The sequence below is a fragment of the Eptesicus fuscus genome, chromosome 4 (genome assembly GCF_027574615.1).
Source record: "Eptesicus fuscus isolate TK198812 chromosome 4, DD_ASM_mEF_20220401, whole genome shotgun sequence".
Lineage (NCBI taxonomy): Eukaryota > Metazoa > Chordata > Mammalia > Chiroptera > Vespertilionidae > Eptesicus > Eptesicus fuscus.
This window is the reverse complement of record NC_072476.1, coordinates 101,897,133-101,924,691: the sequence shown is the minus strand read 5'-3', so window position 1 is coordinate 101,924,691 and position 27,559 is coordinate 101,897,133. Positions and strand designations below refer to the sequence as shown.

Genomic DNA, 27,559 nt, shown 5'->3' with positions numbered 1-27,559 from the left:
TGACTATAGCAAGTAACCATCAATAGCAAAAATTATTCATTTTCTAGTAAAGACATACTTCTTTTTCAATATGAAAGAATGATGAACTTCAGACAAATATCCTAACTAATAAAAGGGTAATATGCAAATTAACTGTCACTCCATCACAAAGATGGCGGTACCCAGTCCTCTCAACCCCGCTAGAGTCCCCCAGTCCCGGGGATGGGGGGGCTGCCACTGAGAGCAGGCAGTGTGAGCGGCCTGGTGGAATGCTTGCTTTGTCGCCACAGTGATGAGGCAAGCATTCTGTGCCCCGCCGCAGAGAGCCTCTGGGCAGCGGGCACAGAGCGGCCAGGCCCTGCAGAGCTACTGGCACATGGATTCATGTGCAGGGCTACTAGTTACAAATAGTTTTATACATAGTAAGCACAATTGGGGGAAAATACTTTTCAAGACAAATGGCAAAGACTTCCTTTTAAATCAATTCTTTGGTTATTAACAGGTCTTGAGTGACATTAGCTGGAGTTTGTTCTGTGTGTGCCTGAAGGACCATGATAAGATTAATTATTCTGGGTTATAGCTCATAGGACATATTTAATATAATTTACTTTGCTTGTATGTAAAAAAAGTTGCAGATTGAAAATATCTTTAGGTCAGAGATAGTACCTGTTATTTACAAAGCTACTACTGAGCATGTTGCTTAAACTTTTTATTCTTTTAAAAATAACTCTGATTTTCTTAACAGGAAGCATAAACAAAGCAGAAATACAAACTCTTTGTACATCTTCCCATGAGTCTTGGCATGAGGCTTCTCATTCATTGGCTCACAGATTCCTGAGTTAAATAAAAACATAATGAAACTTAAATTAGCATGTTCTGGTTACTCTATAATGGCTTATCATCACTTCAGCAAAGCAAAACTTGCTGGGCAGGGGTGATCCAAACTATTGCTAAAACCAACAGTTCCTATTCTGCCTACTCAAGAGAAAAATGCTGACAAACTATGAAAATTTTTATTCTAATCAGTAAAGAAAATAAGCTAGTAGTAACCAAAAAAGATGGAATATGTCAGAATAAAATAGGACAATCCAGAAAAATTGAGACAGGGGAAAAAATAAGACTACATGAAAAGTTGTAAAAGAAACTAGTTCATGGTGACAAAAGAGAAAGCATATATGTAGGCAGTACAATAGGTTTACTTTTATATTAGTTCTTTGGTGGGAAAAAAAGATGTCATTTATTTTTGTATAACTGTCTATTTTCTCCCATAATGTTGTAAACAAGCAGGACCAAGCACATAGTGATTGACTAGATCTTTAATTAAACTTTTTTTTAAAAAAGTAGCTGGGTTAATAGACAGCCTATGTATATTGGATTTTACCTTTTATTTGGAATAGCATTTAGAAGTAACTTACATTTTTTCTGTACCTGGGGACATTATTTTCTATACCATTGCTATCATCTGATTTCCTGTATTGAAAATAAAAAAAAGAAAATCACTTGATGTTTACACTGCATAAAATTAAGTCAGTAACTATATCATGACTATCAGGTTAATATGAAAAGTGAATACAGATGGAATTTACTCTTAAAAAAGTTGTACTCATAATGTTGATTTCTTTTTTTATGTCATTGATTCTGTTTGCTGCAGATGACAGTGGCAAAGGCCTGTCTATTTTATTCAGAGGGAGAATTGTTTCTCCCTAAGCACATGTGGGGGCTTGGGTAGATGGCTGTAATGTATGTTGTTTTGACAAATGCAAGGTAATAGCCAATCAGGAGCTCAGCCAATATATGAGTTACAGGTGCTGTACTTTGATGAGTTTATTACACTGAATTAGAGGATGAACATGGTTCTTTATCTGCCCAATGTGCATCAGAGCAAGAATACAAGTCTGGGCTTCAGATTCTGTAGACAAGAGTGGCTCAACTATATAACAAGGGTGTGTAATGAATGCCCTCCTAGGTCTTTCAGGAAGCTTTGAGCTCATTACGCCATTAACACCAGAGAATAAATTCAACCATCAAGTCAATTATGTTGAAATCTGGGGGAGAGGACAGTTAGGTGAGATTGTGTGGATTAAATATCTGAGTGAGCTCCTCATTGGACTATGTGAATGAGCACTAAAACTAGCCTGTTTTGCTGTTGCATGTTTATACTATTTTAAAAAATCATTTCCACCATACACTGTGAATAACTGGCATCTAACTGAACACATATGTATAAACATTATATATAAAATATATTGATACATAATATTCTCTGTCAAGAAAAATTTATCTCCTAGCTAAGAAATTCTAAAAGAGCATTGGGAAAAGGTTGGTCTGAATGACTTCAAGTGCCCTTGACACTTGTATGAAATCTAAAGCTACCACTATAACCTAAAGATGAGGAAAATGAAACGATGTCAGTGATCTCCGTGGAGCAGTATGGGATGGAGAAAATGATGTACAATATCCCAGTTTTCAAAGAGCAGAAAGTTAATGCATTACACTAGAGACTGAATCAATTTGACATTGCCAAGACATTCTAGAAAAAATACTTTTAAAGCATTTTTCAATAGGGTAGACTACATAAGCGAAAAGTAAATTATGAAGAATCGGTCGTCTGTTCCATGGTGTTCTGACACCATCCTTTCAGAATGTCCTATGCCAACCAGAATGTGCTAGACCAGAGCAGCCTCCTACTTTCACTGCAAGGGAATGGTTGGAAACACTGGGGAGGCTGAGCTGGGGGAACCAAAGAACCGGGCAAGGTTGTAACGTTTCAAATATCGAAAGGTCTGTCAGGAATTGTATATGACTTTTAGTATAAGAAAGAGATTCCATACATGGGAACCAGAAAGATGCAAAGTTCAAATTAGTAATAAGTAAGATGTTCAAGTTCTCCAGAAAGAGGAACAATTAATTCTCTTCCAGCCATGAGAGTCTGTGATTCTAAGCAACACTGTTGTATTCCCATCTGTGGTTATGGGACTCCTGATATAATGACTTTATGCCCTTAATTTATAAGCTCACATGGTATTGTCACATAGTATTGGTTTATTTTACCTGCCTTATGTGAATTGATTACAATAACTACTTTGCATAGCATCTACAAATATCCGAATGACAGCCGTACACCCTGTCCCATTCTTTAAGAGTGACTACTGTACTCACACCTCACAGCTCTGTTGGCTGATAAAGATAAACTTTAAAGGCAATTTTTCATTGGTAACATTTGCTCAGGCCTCCAATTTTTTAGGTTTATCTTGGCTGCTTTCCTCTGGTCTTATTTTCTGACCCCCAGTCCTTGGCTCTTTTACTGAGTTTTTTTTTTTTTGAAGTATCATTGGCATACAATATTATATTAGTTTAAACATAATGATTCAACATTTATATACCTTGCAATGTGACCACCACAATAAGTCTAGTAGCCATATATCACCATACAAAATTATTACAATATTGTTGACTATTTTCCCTATGCTGTACATTACATCCTGTGGCTTATGTATGGACCTAGAGGGTATTATGTTAAGTGAAATAAACCAGACAGAGACAAATACCATATGATTTCACTTATATGTGGAATCTTAAAAAAAAATAAAAATGAACAAACAGAAACAGGCTTACAAAGACAGCACAAACTGATGGTTGCCAGTGGGGAGGGGGAATGGATGAAAATGATGAAGGGCAGTAAGAGGTACTAGCTTCCAGTTATAAAATGAATGTTGCTCAGATTTTAATCCCAGTCTTGGCCTCCTTCGTCACTGTATTCTACACTCAGTTCTCTGGGTTGGAGGAACTAGACGCTCCCAGCTTTAGCACAGCAAACTGTACCCCTGGTAACCTCCTCCCCAGCCCTCCATATGGTCACCTCTCCACAAAGTGTGCTGTAAGAGAGCTAACGCACAATTTGTGTGCTTTCAAAATAGTGACTAACAGAATCCCAGGCCAGTCATTTTCCACCCAACAGGGAATCAGCATCAGTGATTGACATGTTAAAGAAAGACAGATGCCCATGCACCAATCCCAGAGGTTCTGATCCGGAGATCCAGTAAGGTCTGAGTAACTGCATTTTTAAGGAGCATCCATCCTAAGTGATCAAAAATATAGCCGGAGTTGAGAATCAGTGCTTCACACAAATAATACTTCCTTATGGTCACTGGACACCTTTTGTGCATCATAGCCCACACTAGGCCCTTTTACACATAGAATATCATTTAACCCAACAGCCCTATGTTGTAGATACTACCAGTAAACCCTCTTTTCCAGGAGAAAATGGGATTCCAATGTCAACAGACAAACTCCAGATGTTCACTACAACACGGACACGTACAGCAAGTAACATACATAATATACTCCTGATTTTCCCCTAACTCTAAGCATTTTATTCTATCTCATATTTATCTGTATTTCACTCAAGTGAAAATTTATAAAAAATACTACTTACAGCTGTTCAATTTGTTCAAATTCTTTGCCATCATCTGTGTAACAAAAGAAGAATATGCATATTACGATTGATTTATTATTCTAATGGAGCATGTATGTTTAATTCAAATCATCCCCCAACCCCAGTTAAGAATGCCCTGTGCTGTGTCCCCTCTTTGAAATGAAAGATGAGCAACCTTAGGCAGCTGTACCTCCATTCTGTCCTCCTCTTGTGCCTAAAACTTCTATCAAGCATAGTCTAGAGCTTCGAATTCTCAAAACAGGACTGACTGATAAATTACAAATTTATTTAAGTTATAGAATTTTAGTACAAAATCAGGAAAGAATACATAATTTAAGATAAATTATCTTATGGGAAGACCATTGGTTTCTCAACCCATAATCCATCAGGTATAGGCTATAAAACTAGGAAACTTGACAGGACCGAGTCTCTTTATGAGAACTCTAAAATGTTTGATCAACTATTTTAAGTGAGTTATCTAAGTGAAAAAGCAATTATTTGTCTTTGAGATCTTTTCTATTGGGCTATCACAGAATTTCCCAGTATTCCAGGACCAAAGCACATATTACCTAATTGATTTGTAGGTACCAGTAACACCAAAGAAAATGGTGGAAAAGATATATTTAGTTCTATAATAGTTTAGTAAATTGAAACAGGAAGATCATCAATTCAAGATCACTATCACCATTGATTTTAACATAAATATCATTCCAAGTAATAAAAACTAGATTTTTTTCCCAAAATCTTTGAAGCCCCTGTAATATATTAAGTCATAACTTGAGAATGTTATCTAAAAAATAAATCCTACCTGGGCGGTTCTTTTTCTTTTGGGTGTACATTTCACAAAGCAGAATAATAGTCACTAAAAGAACAACCTCAGCAGCTATTGCAAGAAATGGTTTGAGGGGCACCAAATAACTCAGCACGACAAGGTCAATGTGGTCTTCACTCTCGCCTAATTGGAATATTGCATGGCACCAGTAAGCTCCCTGATCTTCCTCTGAAAGATGCATTATCTTGAGCCTTGTTTCATTAGCATTTGGTCCACTGATCACATACTTATCGCTCATTTGAACATCAAGAGGAACCTAATATAAGGAGACATTAAAATCCATTCCTATCATATTGCATACAGAGACATGTCCTAAATGATCTAGTTTGGAGCAAAAGCTATAAGATAGGGCCAAGAGAACCACTTACCAGAAAGTCATGTTAACACTTGTGAGAAGTTATACATAACAGAGCTCATCTTATCAGAGTTTGATCTCCAAGAGGTAACAAGCAAAGGAGAAGTATACTTTGCTTGCAGTACTTACCACTGAATGTCTGAAACCACAACATGCAGGTCATCATGGATAAATATTATATGAGAATTAACAGCCAGCTGGATTTCACATTCTAACTCCTGGCCAGCTGTTCAAGAACTTTCCCCTTCACGAGCACAGGAATACATTCAACCAACTATTAAATGAATGAAGCTATTTGCCGAAGTCGGTTTGGCTCAGTGAATAGAGTGTCGGCCTGCGGACTCAAGGGTCCCAGGTTCGATTCCGGTCAAGGGCATGTACCTTGGTTGCGGGCACATCCCCAGTAGGAGGTGTGCAGGAGGCAGCTGATCGATGTTTCTCTCTCATCGATGTTTCTAACTCTCTATCCCTCTCTCTCTTCCTCTCTGTAAAAAATCAATAAAATATATTTTAAAAAAATGAATGAAGCTATTAAATCTCATCGTTCCTATAAAGGAAGATCACTGGCTCTGGAGATTGGGAGTTCCTCTTACAGGGACTGAAGATGAAATCTTCTGTCCTGAAAGATGATGTGGAAGGATGGGTGGACATCCCCCATGAGTCTGGTGTATGTGGTGGTCTGGGCACTCTCTGTCCTTTCATATCTGAATTTCTCTCTCTCTCTCTCTCTCTCTCTCTCTCTCTCTCTCTCTCTCTCTCTCTCTCTCTCTCTCTCTCTCAAGCTGGCTTCTGATATTCACTGGGTTTTTCCAGCTACTCAAGAGTCACACTGTCACACTAGGCTATTTGGGGGCTTATTTATTTAATCCATTTAAATTCAATTTTATTCTCAGGCTACTAGTATTTAATGCATTCACTGCTCTGTCATTCAATTGCACTGCTCAATAGATGCTCACCTACATACAAATATTCCTGGAAGTTACCTGAAGAACTCTCGGTGAGTATATTATGTGCCCCCAAAATTATAGTATCTTCTCCCTGGGCACAGCACTGCCGGTGATGCTGTTACCCATGTGTCTTCTCTAACTCGGAGCTGATGAATCTGAGGGCTGTGTGAGTAACAGGCATCCCAGGGGATTCTGATGCAGATGGTTGGTTCACACTTTGACAAAACACTTGACCTAAAGTTTTGACTGCACCTTCTTCCCTGCACTTTTCTCACATCTTAATCTGACCCATGCTTAGGGCCAAATTATAACAGAAAATGAGTATAGCAAATGGAGAGCTGCACAGACTACATTCTAGAAGTTTAATATAAGTAGGTTTAGGGTATTTTCATCAGTGTCACATATGCATAAATAAATTAGACTGTACATTCCAATATCACAATTGATAATTTTTACATATTTACATGTTTTTTAAAAATATTTACATATACAAAATGATTGCCTTTCCTAATTAGCAATAAGAAGAGAAGCAGGAATGTTAATGGTTTGTCTACTCCTAGGTGGTTGTGAGCTGTTTCTTTGAAAAATCAAACCAATGTTATCACAGAATCAGTCACTCTCCCCGTTCTCTTTCAGCAGTCTATGATAGCATCAACTTTGTCAAAGAAGGAACTTAATGTTTCATTTAAGGTGTACACTGTCTCATACTGTTCCTTCTAGAATTACAGCTTGCCTTTACGGAATTGAATTTCTGTGACCATTAGCAACAGGGCAATGGGATAATTTCCTACATTTCCATGCTATTAGATGCTATTTGGGAGGAAGAAAGAGAGCCAGAATGATTCTTGAAGACTCAAGTGTGTGTTTGTTTTTTGTTTTTTTCTGAATCAGATCTTTGAATACCCATTAATTCCTTAATAGGAATTTTAAGCATTTGGCTTCCCTTAAGTCTCTGGAAGGCCAAAAGAAGCCAAGGCCAGTTACTGGAAGAACCTAAGATCGAAGTTCAAAGGACCAAGTTGTCATTCTTTTCTGAGATGGTGCCCTTGTACTGCCTCCTATCACAAGTGTGTCTGGAGGGAGACAGAGCAGGAAAGGAAGAGGACCTTTTTCCCAGTTACTTTCTTGCAACGATAAGAAAAAAAGAATCTCTTTGTTGTTGTTGGGGTTATTTATAAAGTTGTCAAGTAAAAATGAATTATAACTTTATTTCAAAGAATTTAAATAGATTGCTAAATGTAAAAAAACAACAACAGATAATGAAACATTTAAGAGTATCTTCTGATGTGTAATATAATAAGCTAAAAACATCAAATGGCAACTCCCTTTATCACTGTTCTTTCTTTATGAACACATACTAAAGAAAAAGATAGCAGACATGTAAATAGTCCTTGGAATTCTAAGTCTGTTATAATCATATTATGAAATAAAATTTTTATTTTTTTCTTCAAATAAAGAAATATGATCTTACCTGCACACTCCCATTCATACTGTACCAGGTCCAATTTAAAGGAACACACTTTGGGCATTTACATATCAATACAGCTGAATCCCCCACATAAGTGATCACTGGTTTGTTTTTTCCATGAAGTTCCGGGACTAAGAAAAATGTAGAGAAATGTAGATTATGGAAAGAGTTTGAGTAGGAAGTATGTATTTAAGTTGAAGTCACTTTATTTAGTTTTTCTCATCAACATGAGAAAGAGCAACCCATTTTAGGAGGGGCCTCCATGAAAGCCTTGCAGATGAAGTAGAGATCTGAGCATGGCTGAAACAGGGATTCTTTTCTGAAGCCAGTTTCCTTCCAACCCACAGAGGGCAGGGAGCTACGCTTGGGTATCACCTGGCGAGGCACAGTGTGCACATGGTTGGTACTGCATTTTAACAATGCAGCTGTGATGCAGTTACTTCCAGAGCCAGGCTGGGCTTGCCTTAAACACATACTGTTCTGAAGGCTACTTTGAAGCTGGTTGTGCTGGGCACCAGTCCAGGGCCTTTCTGCCTCCCCAGCCAGCAGATCTCCCAGATATCTCGTCTAAGTCGCAATCTCAGCACGCTCTTTCTGGAAATAGGTTAGGTCATGATTCAGCAGGAAACTATGTATTGAAATATGATCAAAACATTGACGTTTACTCAGGCTAGGAATCAAAGTGGAAGAAAAGCAATGTTTTGGGGAAACAAGATAGAAGATACCCTTTCCAGTAAGTGCCTGGGAAGCACAGCTGCTAGCTGAAAGGGGCTTTTCAAGAAAATCTTGGGCATTTTATGAAGTTTGGGAGAGGGACACACTGATGGGCTATTAGACCATCTCAAGTAAGTGTTAAGGTCAGGGTATACCTGGTAGACTGTAGGTAAGTGACAGTGACACCAGAAGGGAACAAAACCACAATTCTGCTTTCTTTTCATCTCTTCTGTTGGTTTTGTTTTTTACTTTCCTCTAGATTAATGGCCAAGAAGACAGTTACCATGGCTTTGCCATGCTTTACATGGCTGATACTAGCCATGTGGTCCTAAATTATAAAATGTACTATGCTTAGGGAACATAACTTGTTAGAACTGCTCTGCAGGTCACACATGGTTCTGGGTTGCTGCTTGCATTTGGAAATATTTATGACTACAAGGACAGGGATACGGTATTAAAATGTGTCTGATTGACCTTTTGGAGCTTTGGATAAACTAGGACACATGAGAGTCTTGGGATTGGAAGAAGCCATGTTTAAAGATGGTGAAGTTGCTGATTCAGACCAATCTCTGGTATTTTTTTATACCATCACTCATCTTTCCAGGGTGAAAAGTAATTGCCACATTTGCTGTTGCCCTGTAACTGGCATCACTAGCCAGACCACGAAGTCAGCAGAGTTTTTGCATTGTACTAACCAGCGATGTGGGCCCTTTTACAATCTTGTAGTAATTAATCAACCAGCTCTCATAAAGGCAGAAGCTGGAACTGTGCTGATGAATTGTTCTGAGAACTCAGGCTCATGTACTATAGCTGACTCATGTAGTCAACAGAAGAATTTTTTTGGTCTCAACTTAAAATAGAGAATAAAGCAGGCTTTTCATCCACACTCAATGGTAGTGCTGTTAAGGAAAGATAATCCTTATTCTTAGGAAAAATCATAAGCAATCCATCTGCAGAAAGCATAGGGCATTGATAGAAATATATACCATTCTATAAGCCTTATAGATCTAGTTAAATAACTATAATATGAGTTGTTCTGCAGATACCACACATCTTTAAAGTATAATCAAATGAAATTATTTCTCCAAACAACATTAATTTAGAAAAATTACAAATAATTATTATTTCACTAAAAAAGATCTAGAAGGGCTCAACTTATTTTATAAATATCTTCATGTTATAGTAGATGCTTTTAAAAGTCACACTGATGTTAAGTGGGCATTGAGAGATATGGACACATGTAATACCTTAATAAAAACAAAACAAAACAAAAAAAAAACACTAATAAACTGCACAGCCAGTGTGACTCAGTGGTTGAGTTTTGACCAGGAGGTCACAGTTCAATTCCCAGTCAGATTGTGGGTTCATCCCCAGTGTGAGGCTTGCAGGAGGCAGCTGATCAGTGATTCTTTCTCATCGTTGATGGTTTCTATTTCTATCTCCCTCTCCCTTTCTCTCTCTGAAATCAATGAAAGTATATTTGTAAAATTAAAAACAAAAAAATCTCTAATAAACTGAGCTAAACTGCTTCAAGAAAACTATTTTTCAAAGATTTTAAATATTCAGTGCCAATTTCATTCCTCATGCACTTGATTTCAGATCTAGTCTTAGTGTTGATACTCTAGCCAGCATCAGCCTCGCTCTCTCAAAATAGATAGGAAATCTAGAAGCCTTCTCCAAGATCACTTGACATTAAACCTGTTGATACATGGAAAGGTAAAATGCCTTTGCTAATCTTCATATCAGAGGTAAGAATAATCACTTCCAAGTAATAGCTTAGGTACTTTATTATAAGAGAGCTAATGAGATAAATGTAATATATTTAATATTTAAGCTTTCAATAGGCATAACTAGTACCCAGAAAACAGCCATTTAAAAGGGGAGAAGCAATTCTTAAAGTTGTATTTCTTGGAATCACATCAAGGCTCAAGATTTGTTGAGTATTTTCTTAAGACCCATAGGTCTTCTTTACTTATTTTAAAGAGGCTCAATACAATGTTTACAAGGACTGTGTGTGTGCATGAGCATGTGTATGTACAGGTATTCAATATCCTCTTAACACATTGGAGAATGAGGGAGGGAAAAAAGGGGAAGACAAAAGGAAAGGAAAATGAAAAAGGAAAGGAAAGGAATAATGTGAGGAACTGTATATAGTTTATCCTTCACTAAGTTAAATTAGGCAAATTAAGGAAAGTTAAAAGAGAATGATATGATCAAAATAATCAAAGGATGATAACAGTTTCTGCCTTTGCAGAGGCTGATTTGCATAAACATAAGAATTTATTATGTTTACCAAGAAAGAACATATATAGAACCACATGAAGGAAATGAGTCAGTAAGTGTTGAGGGAATACAAGGAGGAATATAGGAGTGAACCATCTTAAATCTCGGTAATGATGAAGCAGGCTGTTCCACTACTGATGGGGCCTTGGGAACAGTATCTACATTTTGTCAGGGCAGCTAGCCAGACTTGAGAATGATTTTTTATGTGTCCAGGAAAATTAAAGTGAAGCAAAGCCCAAAATAGTTAATGTAGCGACAGACTGAGTTTCCCAAATAGCAGCATGGACCTTATGTTCACTAATCTATCACAGAATGTGGGTTTTTCATAAAGATAATTATCCAATTTGAATGGCTAGTCTTTATTATGAGTTTGAGGCTTTTAAAGTTTTGGTTTAATGATGGAAAGAGTAAAATACTTTGATTTGTCCATTCCCACAGGGAAAGCTGTGGTTTATATTCTGGGGTTGTCCTTACTTAATGAGATCAAAAGCAGGCAACCCTTTGTGCATCTTCATAGTATTTTTAAATTTTATGTATCCTTAAATTTCCAAGTCCTAGAGCCACTGATGGACGCATAGTTTCACAGTCTAAGCCAGTGATGGGCAACCTTTTGAGCTTGGTGTGTCAAACTTCGCCAAAAAACTGAGCATAACTCGGGTAGTGTGTCACTTTGAGGAAAAAACATTATTTCGCAAATGTTTCATCCTCAGGAGCAGCAAATGTTTCATCCTCGGCATGCGGCTGCCTCAGAATTGAACCTGGGACCTTTCAGTGCTGACATGCGTGTCATAGGTTCGCCATCACTGGAAGCGTACAGTGACTCAGTTACCTGGAGGGCTACTATGAAAGCTCTGAGTTTAGAGCAATGGATGGATGGATGAAGGATGGATGGATGATAGATTGATTGATTTAAGATAGATGAATAGATAGGTTCAAGAGACTGCTGTGATTTACAAATAACTTGGCAGCCTGGTCTTTCTAACTAAACCCTGTGCTTTAAACTAGGGCTTGGAAGCCAAGTAGAAGTGGGTTGGGAAATATAAATCCTACACTGGGAAGACACCGGGAAGCACTATTTTAAAGGTTGCCACTGATGACTCAATGGAAAACATATTATTTTATTTTAGCTTCATTATATTTAGTATTGCAGTAATAATATAAAATTGGGGGATGTAGTATTCTCAGAATAGAGCACTGAAGTTATAACTCTATAAATGATTAGTACTGACCTTTGAAATTAAATGTGCCCCTTTGTTCCTTTTCCTCTTGGAAGAAACAAGTATAGCTTCCCATTTGTTTGCTATCAATGATGGTGAACCTAAAGATAATTTAAGGTATTAATATGGGCTTAGTTCTCTAAATACTCTCAGTGAAAATGAAAAGACTTAGCCATTAATCAAAATTTTAAAAAAGAAAAAAATATTTGTAATAACATTCAGGTGAAAACAATGGAAAAAATGTCACTCAACAAAAATATTTAGAATTTAGTAATTTCATGTAACTAACCAGCTTAAAACTTGGTGTACTCACATGTATTGGGTATACAGAATCTTTCCTGTTGCATTGATGAGATAATTATTCTCAATAAGTTCATCATCTTTTCTCCAAGTCACATTTACTGAACTCAGATTCCCAGATGTTGTGAATTGGCACGTGAGTTCTACATTAGAAGGTCTTTGCAAAGTGATATTTTTTTCTACTGCAATATTGGAATATTCTATTAGCCACAAAAGAAAACAAAACCAAACGATATTGTAAAAGCTACATAGAGGGAAATCCAATATAGAAAACAGTTTAAATCAACAGTAGTGCTCTACTGAGACAGTTTCCTCATCTGACATTCATTTCAGGAATTATTTCTCTTGTTAACACAGATGTGGTGCCCTTTATTATTCTCTTTCCTAGGCAACTGTTGAGGAAAAGCTCTGTTAAAACCTTAACGTAATTGCAAAAGCCTTAGGCTGTGATCTTAATCTCCTTAAAATCTGTAGCTGTCAAGGGTAGAGGAGGAAGCAACCTGTGGAGTGGTGTCCGGTTTCATATACTTTCAAGTGCTTCTACAGCTTGCTTGCTTTCCTGTTAGCAAAGCACAAGCATCAAAATATGTAGAAAGAGTTTTACCTCTAAGTCTGAAATACTTTGTGGTTAGCCAACACATTAATATGTCCATTGAACTTGGTGCACAATGTATAAAATTCCCCAACTGCAGTAAGGTAGTTCTGCGTTTTTAGAGTGTTAACAAAAGCAGTCATGACATGTACATTTCCAGGACTTTACCCATTTGCTCATTTCTGAACTATATTTTTTAAAAGACTGTTCTTAAAATCATATAGTAATTTACATCTGCCTAAATACTCTTATTTTTATCATTAAAATTTTTTAAATGTATGGACCTTTAAGCAAATTGTGATCTTTGATAAAATGACAAGTTAGACCTTAATGGGTCTAATTGGGTCTAATTTCACTTGAAATAAAAGTCTACTTTCACCTATTACAAAAAAGGAAAAAAATTTAAAAAGCCTCTTAAAATGTATTACATAGGACAGGCTTTAAATCAGGAACTCTTATTAAAAATAGTTAAGTGCACTACAACATATAAAACTCAATAGCAGCCCTAGCCAGTTTGGCTCAGTGAATAGAGCATCGGCCTACAGACCGAAGGGTCCTGGGTTTGATTCCAGTCAAGGGCATGTACCGCAGTTGCAGGCTTCTCCCTGGCTTGGGCCCTGGTCAGGGCTTGTGCAGGAGGCAACCAATCAATGTTCTCTGTGTTTCTCTCTCTTCCACTCTCTCTCTAAAAATCAATGGGAAAATATCCTCGAGTGAGGATTAAAAAAATAAATAAAATAGAATAAATAAATAAATAACTCTGAATAATAGCAATAAAACATCTCAATTTTAAAATGAGCAAAGAACCTGAATAGGCATTCCTCAAAAGAAGAATTACAAATGGCCAAAAAATACATGACGAGGTCCTCAACATCGCTAATCATCAGGGAAATGCAAGTCAAAACCACAGTGGAAACATCACACCTGATTGGATGGCTATTATAAAAAAGACACAAGATAACAAGCATTGGTGAGGATGTGGAGGAAAGGGAACTCTTGAACACTGTTGGTGAGAATGTCATTTGGTGCAGCCATTTGGAAAACAGTATGGAGATTCCTCAAAAAATAAAAAATAGAACTTCCATATTATTCAGCAATCCTATTTATGGGCACATAGCTAAAGGGGATGAAATCGGGATCTCAAAAAGATACCATGCTTGCTGCCGTGTAGTCACAACAGCTGACATATCACAACAACCCACGTGTTCATCAATAGAAGAATGAACAAAGAAGTTGTGGCATATACAAAGTGGAATATGCTTCAGCCATGACAAAGAAGGAAATCCTGCCTTTTACAATAACATGGTTGAAACTGGAAGACATTATGCTAAGTGAAATAAGCCAGACAGAGAAAGATAAACACTGTATGATTTTACTTACTTGTGAAATATTTAAAAAAAATTAACCTCTAGAAGCAAAAGAGTAGAAGGGTGGTTATCAGGGACTATGGGAGCAGGGGAAATGAAATGTTGGTCAAATATACAAAGTTGCAGTTGGGTAGGGTGAAATAACATTCGAGAGCTATTGTACAGGCATGAAGACTACATTCATTAATATGCTTGATAATATTCTACTGAACACTGGAAATATGTTAAGAGTAGATTTCAGGTTCATTCATCACACACAAAAATAACTGAGAAGATAGTATGTTAATTAGCTTGACTAGTATCATTTCACTATATATATAAAATCATCATATTAAATATTTACACTTTAAGTAAATAAAATTTTTAAAAATATATATTTTAAAAGAAAAAATAACTAATCTCAAATATGCATCTAAATCACAGGTGGCAGTACAACACAATATCATAAAAACATTAATTATCCCCAAATTAATCTACAGAGTCAGTGAAAGAGGATGATTGTCATGTTGGTCCGAAGTTTGTAACTAATGTATTACATCTGAATTTCTCTACAAGAAAAATTTTATCCTAAAAGAGAGATCAGCTTATAAAATGGCCAGAAGAAAAAAGAAAATAAATTGTAACCACCATTTATAGTCAAACTTGAATAATCAATATTGGTACAAACATTCCGTTTATAAAGTGGGTTAAAATCCTAGTGACAAAGGTGAGAATAAAGCCTAAGGTTCCTAGTCACCATAAATACATCTTCAGGTTGGAATTCTGTATTTCACAAAAGACAGTTCCTACAACCCAACTCTGTGATGAGAAGGCAACAGAACAACAACCCACATGTAAATGTAGTCGTCTTGACAACCAGTGTTTCAAAATGAAGGTCAAATCTTTTCTTTTGTCAAATAAAAACAAATCCGGACTTAAATAAGGGAAAACTGAATTCAAAAAGTCTATTGCACTATGAACATGGATCTGCAAGTATCTCAGAATCAAAACAGAAATAGGCCTTTTTTTCACAGGGAGGGAAAGCCCGCTAGCAAGAGCTTTTGAGAGGACATTGGACAAACTAGTGGTGGTGGCACACAGTGTGACTGGGCTGTCATGCACTTAGTGATTGCTCAGACCTGGGCAAGCCCAAGTTCAGGGGCCTGGGAGGAAGAGAAAACTGCCTGACTCAAGTTCATCAGGCCAACGTGAAGGTAAGCAAGCAATGAACTGTGAACACTTGATGCCTTCGTAACAGTAGGGATACTAGTTTGAACAGCAGTCGCAGAATGAAAGAGTAGTTAGGAGTTAAGCCCTGCGAACAGGTTAAGTAAGTAAATAACCAGCCCAGCATCAACTAAAAAAAGTCAATTCTTGCTCTCGCCCCAGGCACCTTCCTTCCCCAGGCGCCTGCTGGACTGGAAGCTGAAGGGTGTGGTGCTGCCAGCACCCTCGGGCTGGTCAGAGGATTGGCAAACGTATTATTCACATGAATTCCCTTAAACATTTCATCCCAACAGGGAAACTGGCCACTAGGACTCGCAAACAGTAAAAAAGCAAGTAAGAATACATTCTAAATATTGGAATGGGCATATTTGGGAACAAAGAGAAGTTGCACAATGTCATAAAAATGTCCTATGATAAAGTGCAGTGCAAACATCCCTTTGGAATCAGATGGGGGGGGGGGGACAGGGGGGAAAGCACTCCTTTGATTCCTGATAAACAGAAGTACAGGAACAGTTTTTCAGATGAGAGGACATATAATTGGATAAAACTCGTTATTGACTCAACGGACAGGTTTAAAGTATTTTAAATGATACTTGAACTTTTAATATTGTTACTCAAACGGATAATGACTCTTACTCATTTAAAGAACTCTGAGGTTGCTTTTGAAATACTGGTTGCCAAGTCCAAAAACCATGAAAAGGTGAAGCAGAGCTGAGTTTTAGCCCAGAAGTCTTTACTCTTCTCCTGCTCTGTCATGGGCTCCCTGGGGCATCTTCAAATGAGCTACCTACAGGTTTTTCACCTCTCAATGAATCCTCCTCTCAATGCAAAGTGATCTGAATGGACACACCAGCAAAAACTGTATCAGTGTCTGCAAGTCAGAATGAACCCTCCTCTCCCTGCAGTGTCCCTTTTCCAGAGAGCCTTTCTCAGTTCCCATGTCTAGACGAGCTGCCTCTTCCTCCCATGTCTAGAGCCCAGCATCCTCATGGCAGAGTCCCCATTGTCTGCTATACAGTACTATATATACTATACACAGATACTGTGATTGTATAAGGGGCTGGTGTGTTTCTCCCAGCAGACCACGAGTATGGATTACTACTTCACAAGATAAAATGCAGTGGCTTAATGAAAAATAAAAGCTTATTTCCACATCGTATTATTATAAATATGAGCCTGGCCTGTTTGATTCCTAGTCAGGGCACATGCCTGAGCTTCTGCTCAATCCCCAATAGGGGGCATGCAGGAGGTAGGTGATTGATGTTTCTCTCTCATCAATGTTTCTGTCTCTCCCTCTCCTTTCCTCTCTCTCTAAAGTCAATTTAAAAAAAAAAAAACATGCATATTTAAAGAAAAGAAATATGAAATATGATACATTTACCAGTCAGGGATAGGTTGTGACTCTCCAAGGAAAGGTTGGAGTATCTGGCCAGCATTTCTCCTCGAGCAGGTAGACTTGTAAAAGGTAAAGCTGTGAGAAAAAGGAACAGGTGATCATATATTCTTATCAAGATTAAGTGACTATCTAAAAGCCAGTTTCCAATGGCTACCGTGTTATATACTAGTCATGAAAAATAATGTTTTCAGGAAGATCTGATTAGTAATTTTTTTTCTCTCCAATTTTTTTTATTAAGGTATTATTTGTGTACATGATTAGTCTTATATGCTCCACAGATATTCAGAAATATATCAGGCTATTAAGTGTGACCAAATTCTCAATTGTTTCTAGGTCTTTTTTTTTTTAAACTGAAAAATTCCTGTTGATTTACACCAAGTGGCTTTAAAAATAACTTTTATTTTGTTATCCTACAATTTATAGCTTCTTTATAACACATAAATGAAGACATTGAGGGATTAGATAAGAGTGGCAGGAAAAAGCAAGGCATGCGGAGGCAGAGAAGATGAGAGGACAGGGAGAGGACAGGAGGCACAGGATGGCCCTAATCAGGGGCATTCGAAGGAACACAGAGAGCACTGAGCCCGGGGACACTGGGCCGGGGACAGAGGACGCAGCCATGCCCAGTGGGTCCAGCTCTCTTCCTTTCCAGCTGCGGCTCCAGTGCAGGGGCCTCCTTGAAATCAACTTGGCTTTTCCTCTGTCTCTTGCATCTTCTTTTGAAAACTTTTATCACAGAAATGAGTTTTGTATTTCAGCCTCCCTCACTGGCCTGGAACTTCCTTTCTTACACTGGCTTCTATTTCTCTGACATCAGGACCCCCGACCTGACCTACTCTGAAAACTACTCCAACTCCATCAAACAACCGAGAGAAGAAAAGTAAAGGCTTGTTACTGTCAGTTTGGCTGCATTCCTTAAACTTCATTCAGTTTCCATTAACCCTGGCTGTTTTTGCTTCACTTTTTTGTACTTTGCTCAAAATTAATTTCCAGTTATTTCCCTTTCTTCTCTGTATGGGAAATGGTACCACAGTGAGCGGTTGCTTTTGTCGCTTCAGCTTGCACATAGCGTTTACAATACTGCTTGAGGGAAAAGATCTACCCAGCAGAACCTAATTCTCGGGTACGTGGTGTTCCGAAGGCGTGTTCCCTTCTCCTGCAGCTTTGGAATGTGGAATGTACTTTCCCATCAAATCATCCTTAACGAATGAAAGCCCGAAATGATACTCCCTTCTGATGGTGATTTATAGGAAACTGTGCCGAGGGTCTCACTGGGCTCCCAGACATACAGGACCTTTCCTCCACCCACATTTAATATTCATCATTCTCTCTGCCTCTCAGACACACATGCACACATCCTCATTGCCAAGAGGCTATCTTTTCCTAATGAAAATGCGTCTTTTCCTTCTTGGGCCTAGTGCACTAAGAGATTACAGGAAAGAGAAAGTATCTCAGGAAGGTCCAGGCAGATGGGGCGGGAAGGAAGGAGCTGATCTACTCCAGCTTCGGCCCCAGGAAGATTGCACAGCACCAGCTCTAGCTCTGCCTCTTGCTTTCTCCACCCAGCCCAGGCAGAACAGTATACAAGGGTTCACACACTCCTTACCCCTTGAAGCAGCATCCTTTCCAGAAGGCCTGACATCCTTTACTGTTATTATTATTATTTACCCTGTCAGCAACAATAAGAAAGTGACAGAAGCTGAAAAAAAATTGTTGTCATTCTTCTTGTTTCACGTAAATGACTATAGAGAGCAGCTGACACATGCTTGATGCTGATGAGGAGCCTGAAGCTCAGTGAGCTCGGTTTCAAGAGGCTGCATGCATCACAGCCATGTGTGTTTGATTGTCATTAGCGCGTAAGACTAGCCCTCATTGGTAGTACTGCATACAAATGGGAGCTACAGAGTGGGAAGCCTGAGCTACATCTTCAAGGGACTGTGGAAGTGCAGTAGCTGGGGGTGAGGGGGAAGCAAGGCGGGATTAATGCTGAGGAGATAGGGAGATGAGCTCCAAGGCTGTGGTTATTCTTACCAGGACCTGGACGGAAGGGCTCACCTAGGTCCTGAGTTAGAACAAGGAGAGAAAGGAGTCTAGGCTTGGGTTGGGCAAAATCTAAGTGTAGAGAAGTTGAAGGAAGAGAAGGAAAAGGAAAAACCAAGCTTTGAGAGTTGGGTAGTTCCAGAATATGCTACCCATCCTGACCACTTCCAATTGCCAGATCATGTGACAAAAGTACAATCCCATGTCTATAAACCAGCTTTCACCTGCCTCCTAATGTCCTGTTCCCTTTAAAGCATTCATGTTGACCAGGCTCGAACAAGCCCCAAGTGCAAAGGAATATGCATGACTGTTGTGATTTTTGTCTTGGGAAAATCCCTTTAAGGGGCAACACATACAAACATCCCGAGCAGGGCCGTCTGTAGAAGGTGATAGACTAGTAAAAGCAAGGAGCTCTTTGTTCGGCAGAGGTATTTTTTAAGCAAAACAGGGAGAACAGTAAACCTATTGCTCTCAGTTGGCAGGAGGCTGATCAGCAGACGCTGGTATTTGAAGGAAATTGGCAGGAAATGCAGGCAGACGTGGCTTAAAAAGTTCCCCAAAAGGATTAGGCTGAGTCACAAAAAGAAATACAAAATGGAGAGGCAGGAATTCTGTATCCTAACCCAAGTTCCGCCACTGACTTGTTACTTACTGGGGGTTTCATTTCATGGAGAAAGAAGGGAGGGTGAGCAAAGCTGTATAATATTCAGCGATGGTGCCAAGAACTTGCAAGCATTCTTCAAGTTATGGTACTCTCCCATTTCCCAGTCATTGCTGGAAATTTTCCACGGGGCATTATTTCCCAGGTGGTGGCAAAAATGCCAACATCTAATAGTTGTTGCAGAAATGAAAGGTTTGTTTTCCTCCCTCTGCAGGGGAGGCGGCTGGAGCTGTATCATTACCATGATGGGCTCCATCTTTACATGGCCATCTTCCCTCTGTGGCTGTGTCTCTGTATCCAAATCTCCCATCTCCCTCCTTCACAAAGACCACAGTCATAAGGTGAGGGCTCATCCTAATCCAGGCTGACCTCAGTTTACCTTGATTACCTCTGCAAAGGCCAGACTCTCAAATACGGTCACCTTCACAGGTACCAAGGTCAGGGCTTGACCATTTCTTTTTGTGGTACGTGACTTGCCCACTACATAGGGATGCTGTTACAGTGACAGCCCCTCACAACAGAGAATTATCCAGTCCAAAATGCCAAGGCTGAGGAACCCTCACTTCCAAACAGGTACATCCTCCACCCTGATTCTTCAACAGGATGGTTTTCTGTCATCTTCCACAGCCCCGTGGCCCTGAGTTCCTGTTCTGCATCGTTTAGATGCAGAGATTTTTAAGGTGTGGACATTTATTGCAACCCTTCTTTGCCTTCTTGCCTCTCCTCGAAACTAAACATTCATTTAGAACTGGAAGAGAAAAGGGCTGGTGCTTCTTGGTCTTTAAAGTAGTACACCCCTAGCAGAACCTTGTGAGGCCTGGCCATGCCCTCCTCCTCTCCAGCCCACCTCCATGTGAGCCCCGCCCCCAGCAGCCAGGCCACAGCTGAGGGGCAGAGCCAAGCAGAGTGCAGGGCAGCTCCCCAGCCCTCCCTCCAGGAGGGGCCTATTTTGGTGACCTTTTAGGAAGAAGCCCAGATTGCTGGATGGAGTTTTGAAATGCAAAACAGGAAGCCAGCCCTGGCTACTAGCTAGCTCAGGCTCTTGACTCCATCACAGAAGCACCTCAGGCTTCGAGATCAATCCAATATTACATCTAAATTCTCTTTCTGGATCTCAGGACTATCCTATATAATAAAAGTGTAGTATGCAAATTGCCCCCTTGACAGGGAGTTTGTCCGGGAGTTCGATCAGGGGGTGGAGCCAGCCAGAGGGGCGGGGGGGGGGGGGAGGGGGAAGGAGGGAGGCCCCAGCTGGCAGCCAGCAGCTGCTAGGGACCCTACCAGTGCATGAATTTCATGCACTGGGCCTCTAGTGTAATTATAAGGCTATAAAAAAAAAAGATTTGATCTTGGGAGTAGGGAGACATTAGTAATGACATGACCACAATAACTTTAAAATGCCAAAAAAATTATTTTCAATTAAAAGAATAACACCATTTTTAAAGATAGCATCTATTCTTTCTATAGGAACAATGCATTATTTGAGTCATTTTGTTATGTGTGAACAGTGACTACTATTAGGAATGGAGAGTTTATTTTTAATAAAGCATTGTGAGGTTTTTCTTCTATATCATTGTGTGTGTCCTGAATTGTTTCATTCTACAGTTCACATAATGTTATGAAATATGTGAGGCCAGCTATACAGAAGTAACTTCAATAGATTACAGTTTAAGACAAACTACCTTAACACATAATCTGCTGTTTGAGAACAAACACTCCTTTGGAAAATGTACCTAATTACATACACTTATGACCATCTCTCAATTATTCCCTATGGTTTAATGTCAGACTTTCTCAGAAAGAGCTGAAATTCTTTTGGCTTCTTTTCAAATAATCCGGAACTAACAGAAAAGTTTCAAGTGTAGAATAAACGTTTCCCCTGAACATTTGAAAATGAGTTGGTGCCCTGATGGCCCATTCCTCTCTAAAACACTGCTGCATATTTTCCACAGGAACTACGGCACACCCTCCCAGTACTGCTATGAAAATGGAAAAACAAGCGTGCAGGCATGCCCTCTCATGCCACACCTCATCTGAGTTTCTACAGAAGTCCTTTGGTTGAAATGTGCTTTCTAACAAAAGGTTCCAGCTCAGCTGATGTGTTGCCATCAGCTGTCATGTCCTTCTGTTTTCCTTCACTTTGGACGTTTTAGGACCTTGATGCTTGTGAGAGTAACAGGAGAGCTGCTTTGTAATGTGATTAGATTCAGAGACAGTTTCTTTGGCAGGAATACCCCAGAGGTGACCGTGTTCTTCTCATTGCATCCTGTCAGATGGCACGCCGTTTTTACTTCTCTCTTTACTGATAATTTTCACTTTGATCATTTGATTAAAGCAGGCTTCTCTACTATAAATGAATTTTTTTCTTCTTTCCATTAGTAAGAATTTTGTGTGATGTGACTTTGAAACTATGTAATATTCATCAAACTTTTATTTAATTCATTTAATTTATATCGGTATGTACTCATGAATACCCATATTAGTCAATGGGCATTATTCAGTGGGTACTAATGGTACTAATCCATTATTATTATTATTATTTATTTTGATGCCCAGTTTGGCCCAGCTTCGTCCAGTGGGAGCCCCTTCCCTCTGGTCCTGTATCCTTTTGACAAGACCCATCATGCCTTGAGCACTTCATTGCTTCTGGCACAAGATGTTCCAGGCTCATCTTATACTTTCCCCACCCCAGCCCTGAAATCTGTCATTTCCCCAAGAAATCCTAGCTACTATTAGTAAAGAATGGTATTTTGACTCCAGTGCTAAGTATGGTTATCACTATTGGGAAATCTCAGGGACAGAGCTAAGAATATATGCATGGTCATTCATACGCACACATACTATAGATATAAAGTGGATATAAAATATATCTGCAATTAAATACACAACATATGCATTATACCTAGAGTTATACACACATTCATATCTATGTATTTACTTATACAGATATAGACATAAGAGTGAAATAGATGTTTAAAGTCATGAATTCACAACCCAAGGTTCATTCTAGTTTCCTTTTTCTTTCTTAAAAAATGTTTTACTCAATTTATTGGGGTGACATTGGTTAATAAAATTATGTACATTTCAACTGTACACTTCTATGATGCATGATCTGTATATTTCCTTCTCTTCTAATGAAAAGCCTGGTCCTATTCTCCTTACTAGCTTTACTCATTTCATCTGTCTGTCCCCCTTCATGTAACTAATCTCCCACTGCCATGCCAGGCCCCAAAGAGGTCCTGCCTGCTCTCCTGCCTCTTCACCTTCATCCCCTGATCAGGGCCAGAAACACGTGTTGGCTGGGCTTGCAAAAAGCCCTGGTCACTGCTCAGTTCCAGGCCTCCCTCTGTGGGAGCACCCACCCTACTGTGCTCAGGCCCTAACACACCACCTGAGGCCGCTCTCCTACCTGGACACCATCCTGACCTGGCTAGGCCTCTAATTCCCTGATCTGGGCCCCTAAGTCCAACAAGGGAGAATGCTTTCTGCATTTCTCCTCTTCATGGCTGCAGGAAGGGAAGCATTTGGGGAAGGGAAGGAAGAAGAGGATAGGAGGTGAGACAGAAGACCAGGAAGAGGAAGAGACAGTTAAATAAATTGTTTAAATAAGTTGTGATGCAGATTTCATTCCCCATCAGGAATGGAATACCCAGGTTTCCAATTTGATCCATGGTCAGGGTAGGTATGGGAGGCAACAGATCTAAGTTTCTCTCTCATCTCTCTCTTTCACTTCCTCCCTCTAAAAATCAATAAACATATCCTTGGGTGAGAATTTTAAAAAATGTTCATCTTACCTAATAATAGACAAACATGTAAATTGACCATCCTGCTGCTACACCCACAGCCAATCAGGAGTGAGTATGCAAATTAACCCAACAAAGACAGTGGGTTAATTTGCATATGCAGGCGCAGAGTGGCCGGGAGGGAGGGCAGGACACCTGCTATGAGGGGGAGGGGGAGCAGCGGAGGGAGCTACAAGAGTGGTGCTCTGGCAGGGAGCGAGGACTTGCAGGCTCCTGGGTGGCCAGGAACAAAGCCAGGGGAAGGAAGGCCTATTCTTGCATGAATATCGTGCAATGGGCCTCTAGTATAATCTAATTTTAAATGTGATGATAAATTTAGGGTCAAAATTTTGATACATCACATACAACCCTATTAAAGATATGATTCCAATTCATCTGTTCCTTTAAACATTTTAAACACCTTGAAAGATTAAAAACTGGTAAAGTTTTCTACATAGATATAGACTAACACAATGTCAGCACATCTAGGTACTTGAATTATATTTGTTCCAACAAATATTTATTACTAAGCAGTTGCTGCAGGGGGTCGGGGGGAGGTGAAGCATATAGGAAGGAAGCAGGGGGTTGATGGAGGAAGCAAAAAGGCCATGTAACTCTAGAAGTTAAAAGTGATCATTTCAAATTACTCCTCTGCAAACATTTTTCAAAGGATATACAGGACCCATTCTCTTGATTTGTCCCATGTAATAGTAATAACAATGATTTTTGAATATGCCTATTCAAATCATAGTTCTCCTTTACAAAGGCATTTTACATTTCTTATTGAACTGAAACAGCCTATGAGTTAGGGTGAATCCTTGTGCCTAACTTTATTCTAGGACTCGCACTGTGTCAGCAAGCCCTTCAGCTCAAAAGGAGCATTTAGATTCACACACTATGCTCTCTGTCTATGGTTCCAGTCTTCCCTAGACATACCCAGTTATCCCAGAGCCACGCCTGAGTCTCTGTTTAGGAAAACAAGCTTTGGAATTGGGCTGAACAATGCTAAGTTTCCTGCTCTACTACTTAATTAACTAAGTGTGCTTTGGCAATGATTTAACCTCACCAAGTTCCAATTTCCTCATCTCAAAGTCAGAGTCAATAAAAGCTAACACATAGTCAGATGTCTCCCATCCCCCCCTCCCATATATTTCTTAAGTAAAAGGACATTTTATCTCTTACCTATAATAATTAATATTATAAATTAAAAACAATACTGATGTAATATATCTGTACTAAAATTCTCATATTTGACCCCAAAATGTTTAACTTTTAAGATCCCAGATTAAATCAGGGATTTCACATTTCATTTGTCATAGCTTTATAGCCTTAAATCTAGAACTTCTTTAATTAGATTGAAATGGAATATTTTGGACAATAATATTTTATAGACAATGCTATGTATATAAACTGCATAATGCAATGCCTATGCAAGGCACAAGCAATTAGTAGGAAAAAGTACAACCATTTTTAATATTAAAATTTGGCCAAAAGTCTTTGGCTTATAGAACACCTATATGTAAGTAGTTCAAAGCATCTCAATTTAAAAAAATGGCAGGAAACTTCACACTGTCGTTTAGCAAACAGGAAATGGAATCTCATGGAGATCAGTGCAGAATCTATAAAACAAGATGAAGTTGCCTGACAACTTTTAATTCTTCCTTAAAATTAGATGCTAGCCGCATGCCGTTTCTATGGCATAATTTTGCCTTAAGAGAAGCTGAAAGGACAACACTGACACTGTAATACACAGACGTTTGCCATACATGCATACACTTTATTTGCTGATGTCTTCCATGGCTTTTTGCCTGCTTGTTTCTCTTTAGAAGTCTCCTCTGCATGTCAGGTTAACCCTGGGCTCCTTGGTGCCAACAGAATAACTAACTGCCCAGCAGTGCAGTCTTGAGGATGACATATCCCTTTAAAGCCTGGGTTTTCAACCTGCTCGGGATCACATGATTAAATACACGGAGGAATTTAAAAACTCCAGATGTCCAGGCTGAATCCCAGGCATCTGAATCAGAATTTTTGTTTATTTATTAATATTATTATTATTTTGTTAATCCTCACATGAGGATATTTTTCCATTGCTTTTTAGAGAGAGTGGAAAGGAGGGGGAGAGACAGAGAGAGAGAAACATTGATGTGAGAGAGACACATCTATTGGTTGCCTCCGGATCGAGCTTGCAACTGAGGTATGTGCCCCTGACCGGAATCCACCCGGGAGGGGCCCTTCAGTCTGTAGGCTGACACTCTACCACTGAGCCAAACAGGATAGGGCTGAATCAGAATTTTTGAGGGCAGGATCCAGGGAGCACTTTTTAGTTCCCTGGAAATTCCAACAAACAGCCAAATCCAACAGCAAAGTTCCAGGAGTAACCCAATGTTCTGGGGTGAATGAAGGGTGATGCAGGGATGGAGAACCAAGGAAAGCCTGGGAGGGGGAGACGGGGGGAGATGAAATGGCCTGGACAGTCCTTTGTACTCGGTGTGAATGGAAAAGAGATGTGAGGCAAGGACATTTAGAAACCGAAGCAGCCAAAATGTTGTGTCCAAGTTGTGAACAACTAGTCCCGTGAAAGGACATTTATTTAAAATAATAATAACAATTAATAATAATAATAATAATAATGTCCTTTGATTACCTTTCCATCTTCATAGTATCTGATGAAAAATCTATAAGCCCATAAAAGATGAATTCCTACGAAAAGCTGAAAACCCTGTGTAGCATAACATTCCGATTTTAGTTAAGTGATGGACAGTATTTGCCAGCTTGAGAGGTGGTCTGTCATCCTAAGTGGCTGCTAACACTGACACAGCACAGGAGTGAGCGGGCATTAGAAAACAGGTTAGGTGGAATGCTTTCAACTACAAAGTAATTCTAAACAGGTGAAGCTAACGGTGGCAAATTTGGCATTGCTTTTGATAATATTTTGCCCACAAATACCTCTTTCAATTTGTCTTCAACAAAACAACCACCACACAAAACTTCACTGTCAGAGACCATGGTGTAAAAAACAGACTCTCTGACTCTCTCTCTCTCTCTCTCTCTCTCTCTCTCTATCTCTATCTCTCTCTCTCTCTCCAATGAGTTGTGAGGCTTTGTTTGATTGTTTGCCTGTTGCTGCATTGCTGTTTCACACCCTCAAAGCCAACCTGCCGCTGGAAGAAAGTAGGCGCTATTTAAGCCCTTAGTGAATGGCTTTCAGAATACATACAGCACTTTCCCAGAAGCCAGTCCCTGCCTGTGCCTGCCACCCGCACACCCTACGGCCCTCTTCTCCAAAACGTGAAGACAGTACCCTCCTCCCACCGCCTGCCCCCACTCCCAGGCGCTGTGGGTTCCAGATGCACGCCCTGGAGAGGAGGTCCCCTACCCGCCCCAATCCCCTCATCCAGTTTAGATAACCGGAGCTTGGCCAATGGAAGGCGCGACCGTCACTGCTCACCTGCCTCGCCAGCATCCTAGCGCCCCTTCCCGCACTGTGCGGGGTGCGCGCACGGGCCCTGCAGACCTCCCACACCCCTTCCTGCGCCCTCCGCCCCTCCTGGGTCCTGCACCCCTCGCACCTGGGGGATGGTCATCCGCGGAGCTTGGGCGCACCACCGCCAGGAGGCACAGGAGGAGCAGCGGCTGGGGCGGCGCCCTGGGCCCCCGCAGGCCGGGGAGAGCGCACATGGTGACCTGGGGTCTCCCTCGGTCCTCGCCAAGGCAGGTCCCTGGAGCACCTGCACACACTCGCCAGTGGCCCAGCGCCCAAAGCCAGTCCCGAGGACAGGCAGCGCCAGAAAAGGCGGAGTGGGAGGGGCCCGGGCCGGTGCCCTGCCCAGTGCCCTGCCCTCCTCCCCCGGGGGACTCTCACCACGCCCGCCCCCGCCGCCCATGACTGTGCAGGGCCTCCATCCGTTCTGCTACTCACAGCCCGCAGCCAGCGCCCGGATGTGCGGTGGCCACTGCCCAGCGCAGCCTCGCACGCCTCCGCCCT

At 40.1% G+C, this 27,559-nt stretch overlaps 1 protein-coding gene across 1 annotated transcript; it reads right to left on the bottom strand.

Annotated features, from left to right (window-relative positions):
• Nucleotides 1-671: 671 nt before the first annotated feature.
• EMB (embigin) lies at nt 672-27,325 on the bottom strand. Its single transcript, XM_028160772.2, has 9 exons — nt 27,144-27,325; nt 17,077-17,166; nt 12,544-12,730; nt 12,243-12,331; nt 8,020-8,147; nt 5,223-5,502; nt 4,415-4,448; nt 1,395-1,449; nt 672-813 (listed from the first exon to the last, which is right to left on the bottom strand). Exons 1-9 carry the CDS (start codon nt 27,250-27,252, stop codon nt 796-798), a joined length of 990 nt encoding a protein of 329 aa, XP_028016573.2. The 5' UTR covers nt 27,253-27,325; the 3' UTR covers nt 672-795.
• Between the last annotated feature and the right edge of the window lie 234 nt (nt 27,326-27,559).

What these genes read in the sequence shown, in the direction of transcription:
- EMB (XM_028160772.2), bottom strand. Translation starts at nt 27,252, where the DNA reads ATGTGCGCTCTCCCCGGCCTGCGGGGGCCCAGGGCGCCGCCCCAGCCG. An exon ending in TCACAACCTATCCCTGACTG is followed by an intron (nt 12,731 to 17,076) that starts GTAAATGTATCA and finishes TGTGGCTAATAG; the next exon opens with AATATTCCAATATTGCAGTA. An exon ending in AAAGAAAAAGAACCGCCCAG is followed by an intron (nt 4,449 to 5,222) that starts GTAGGATTTATT and finishes TTTGTTACACAG; the next exon opens with ATGATGGCAAAGAATTTGAA.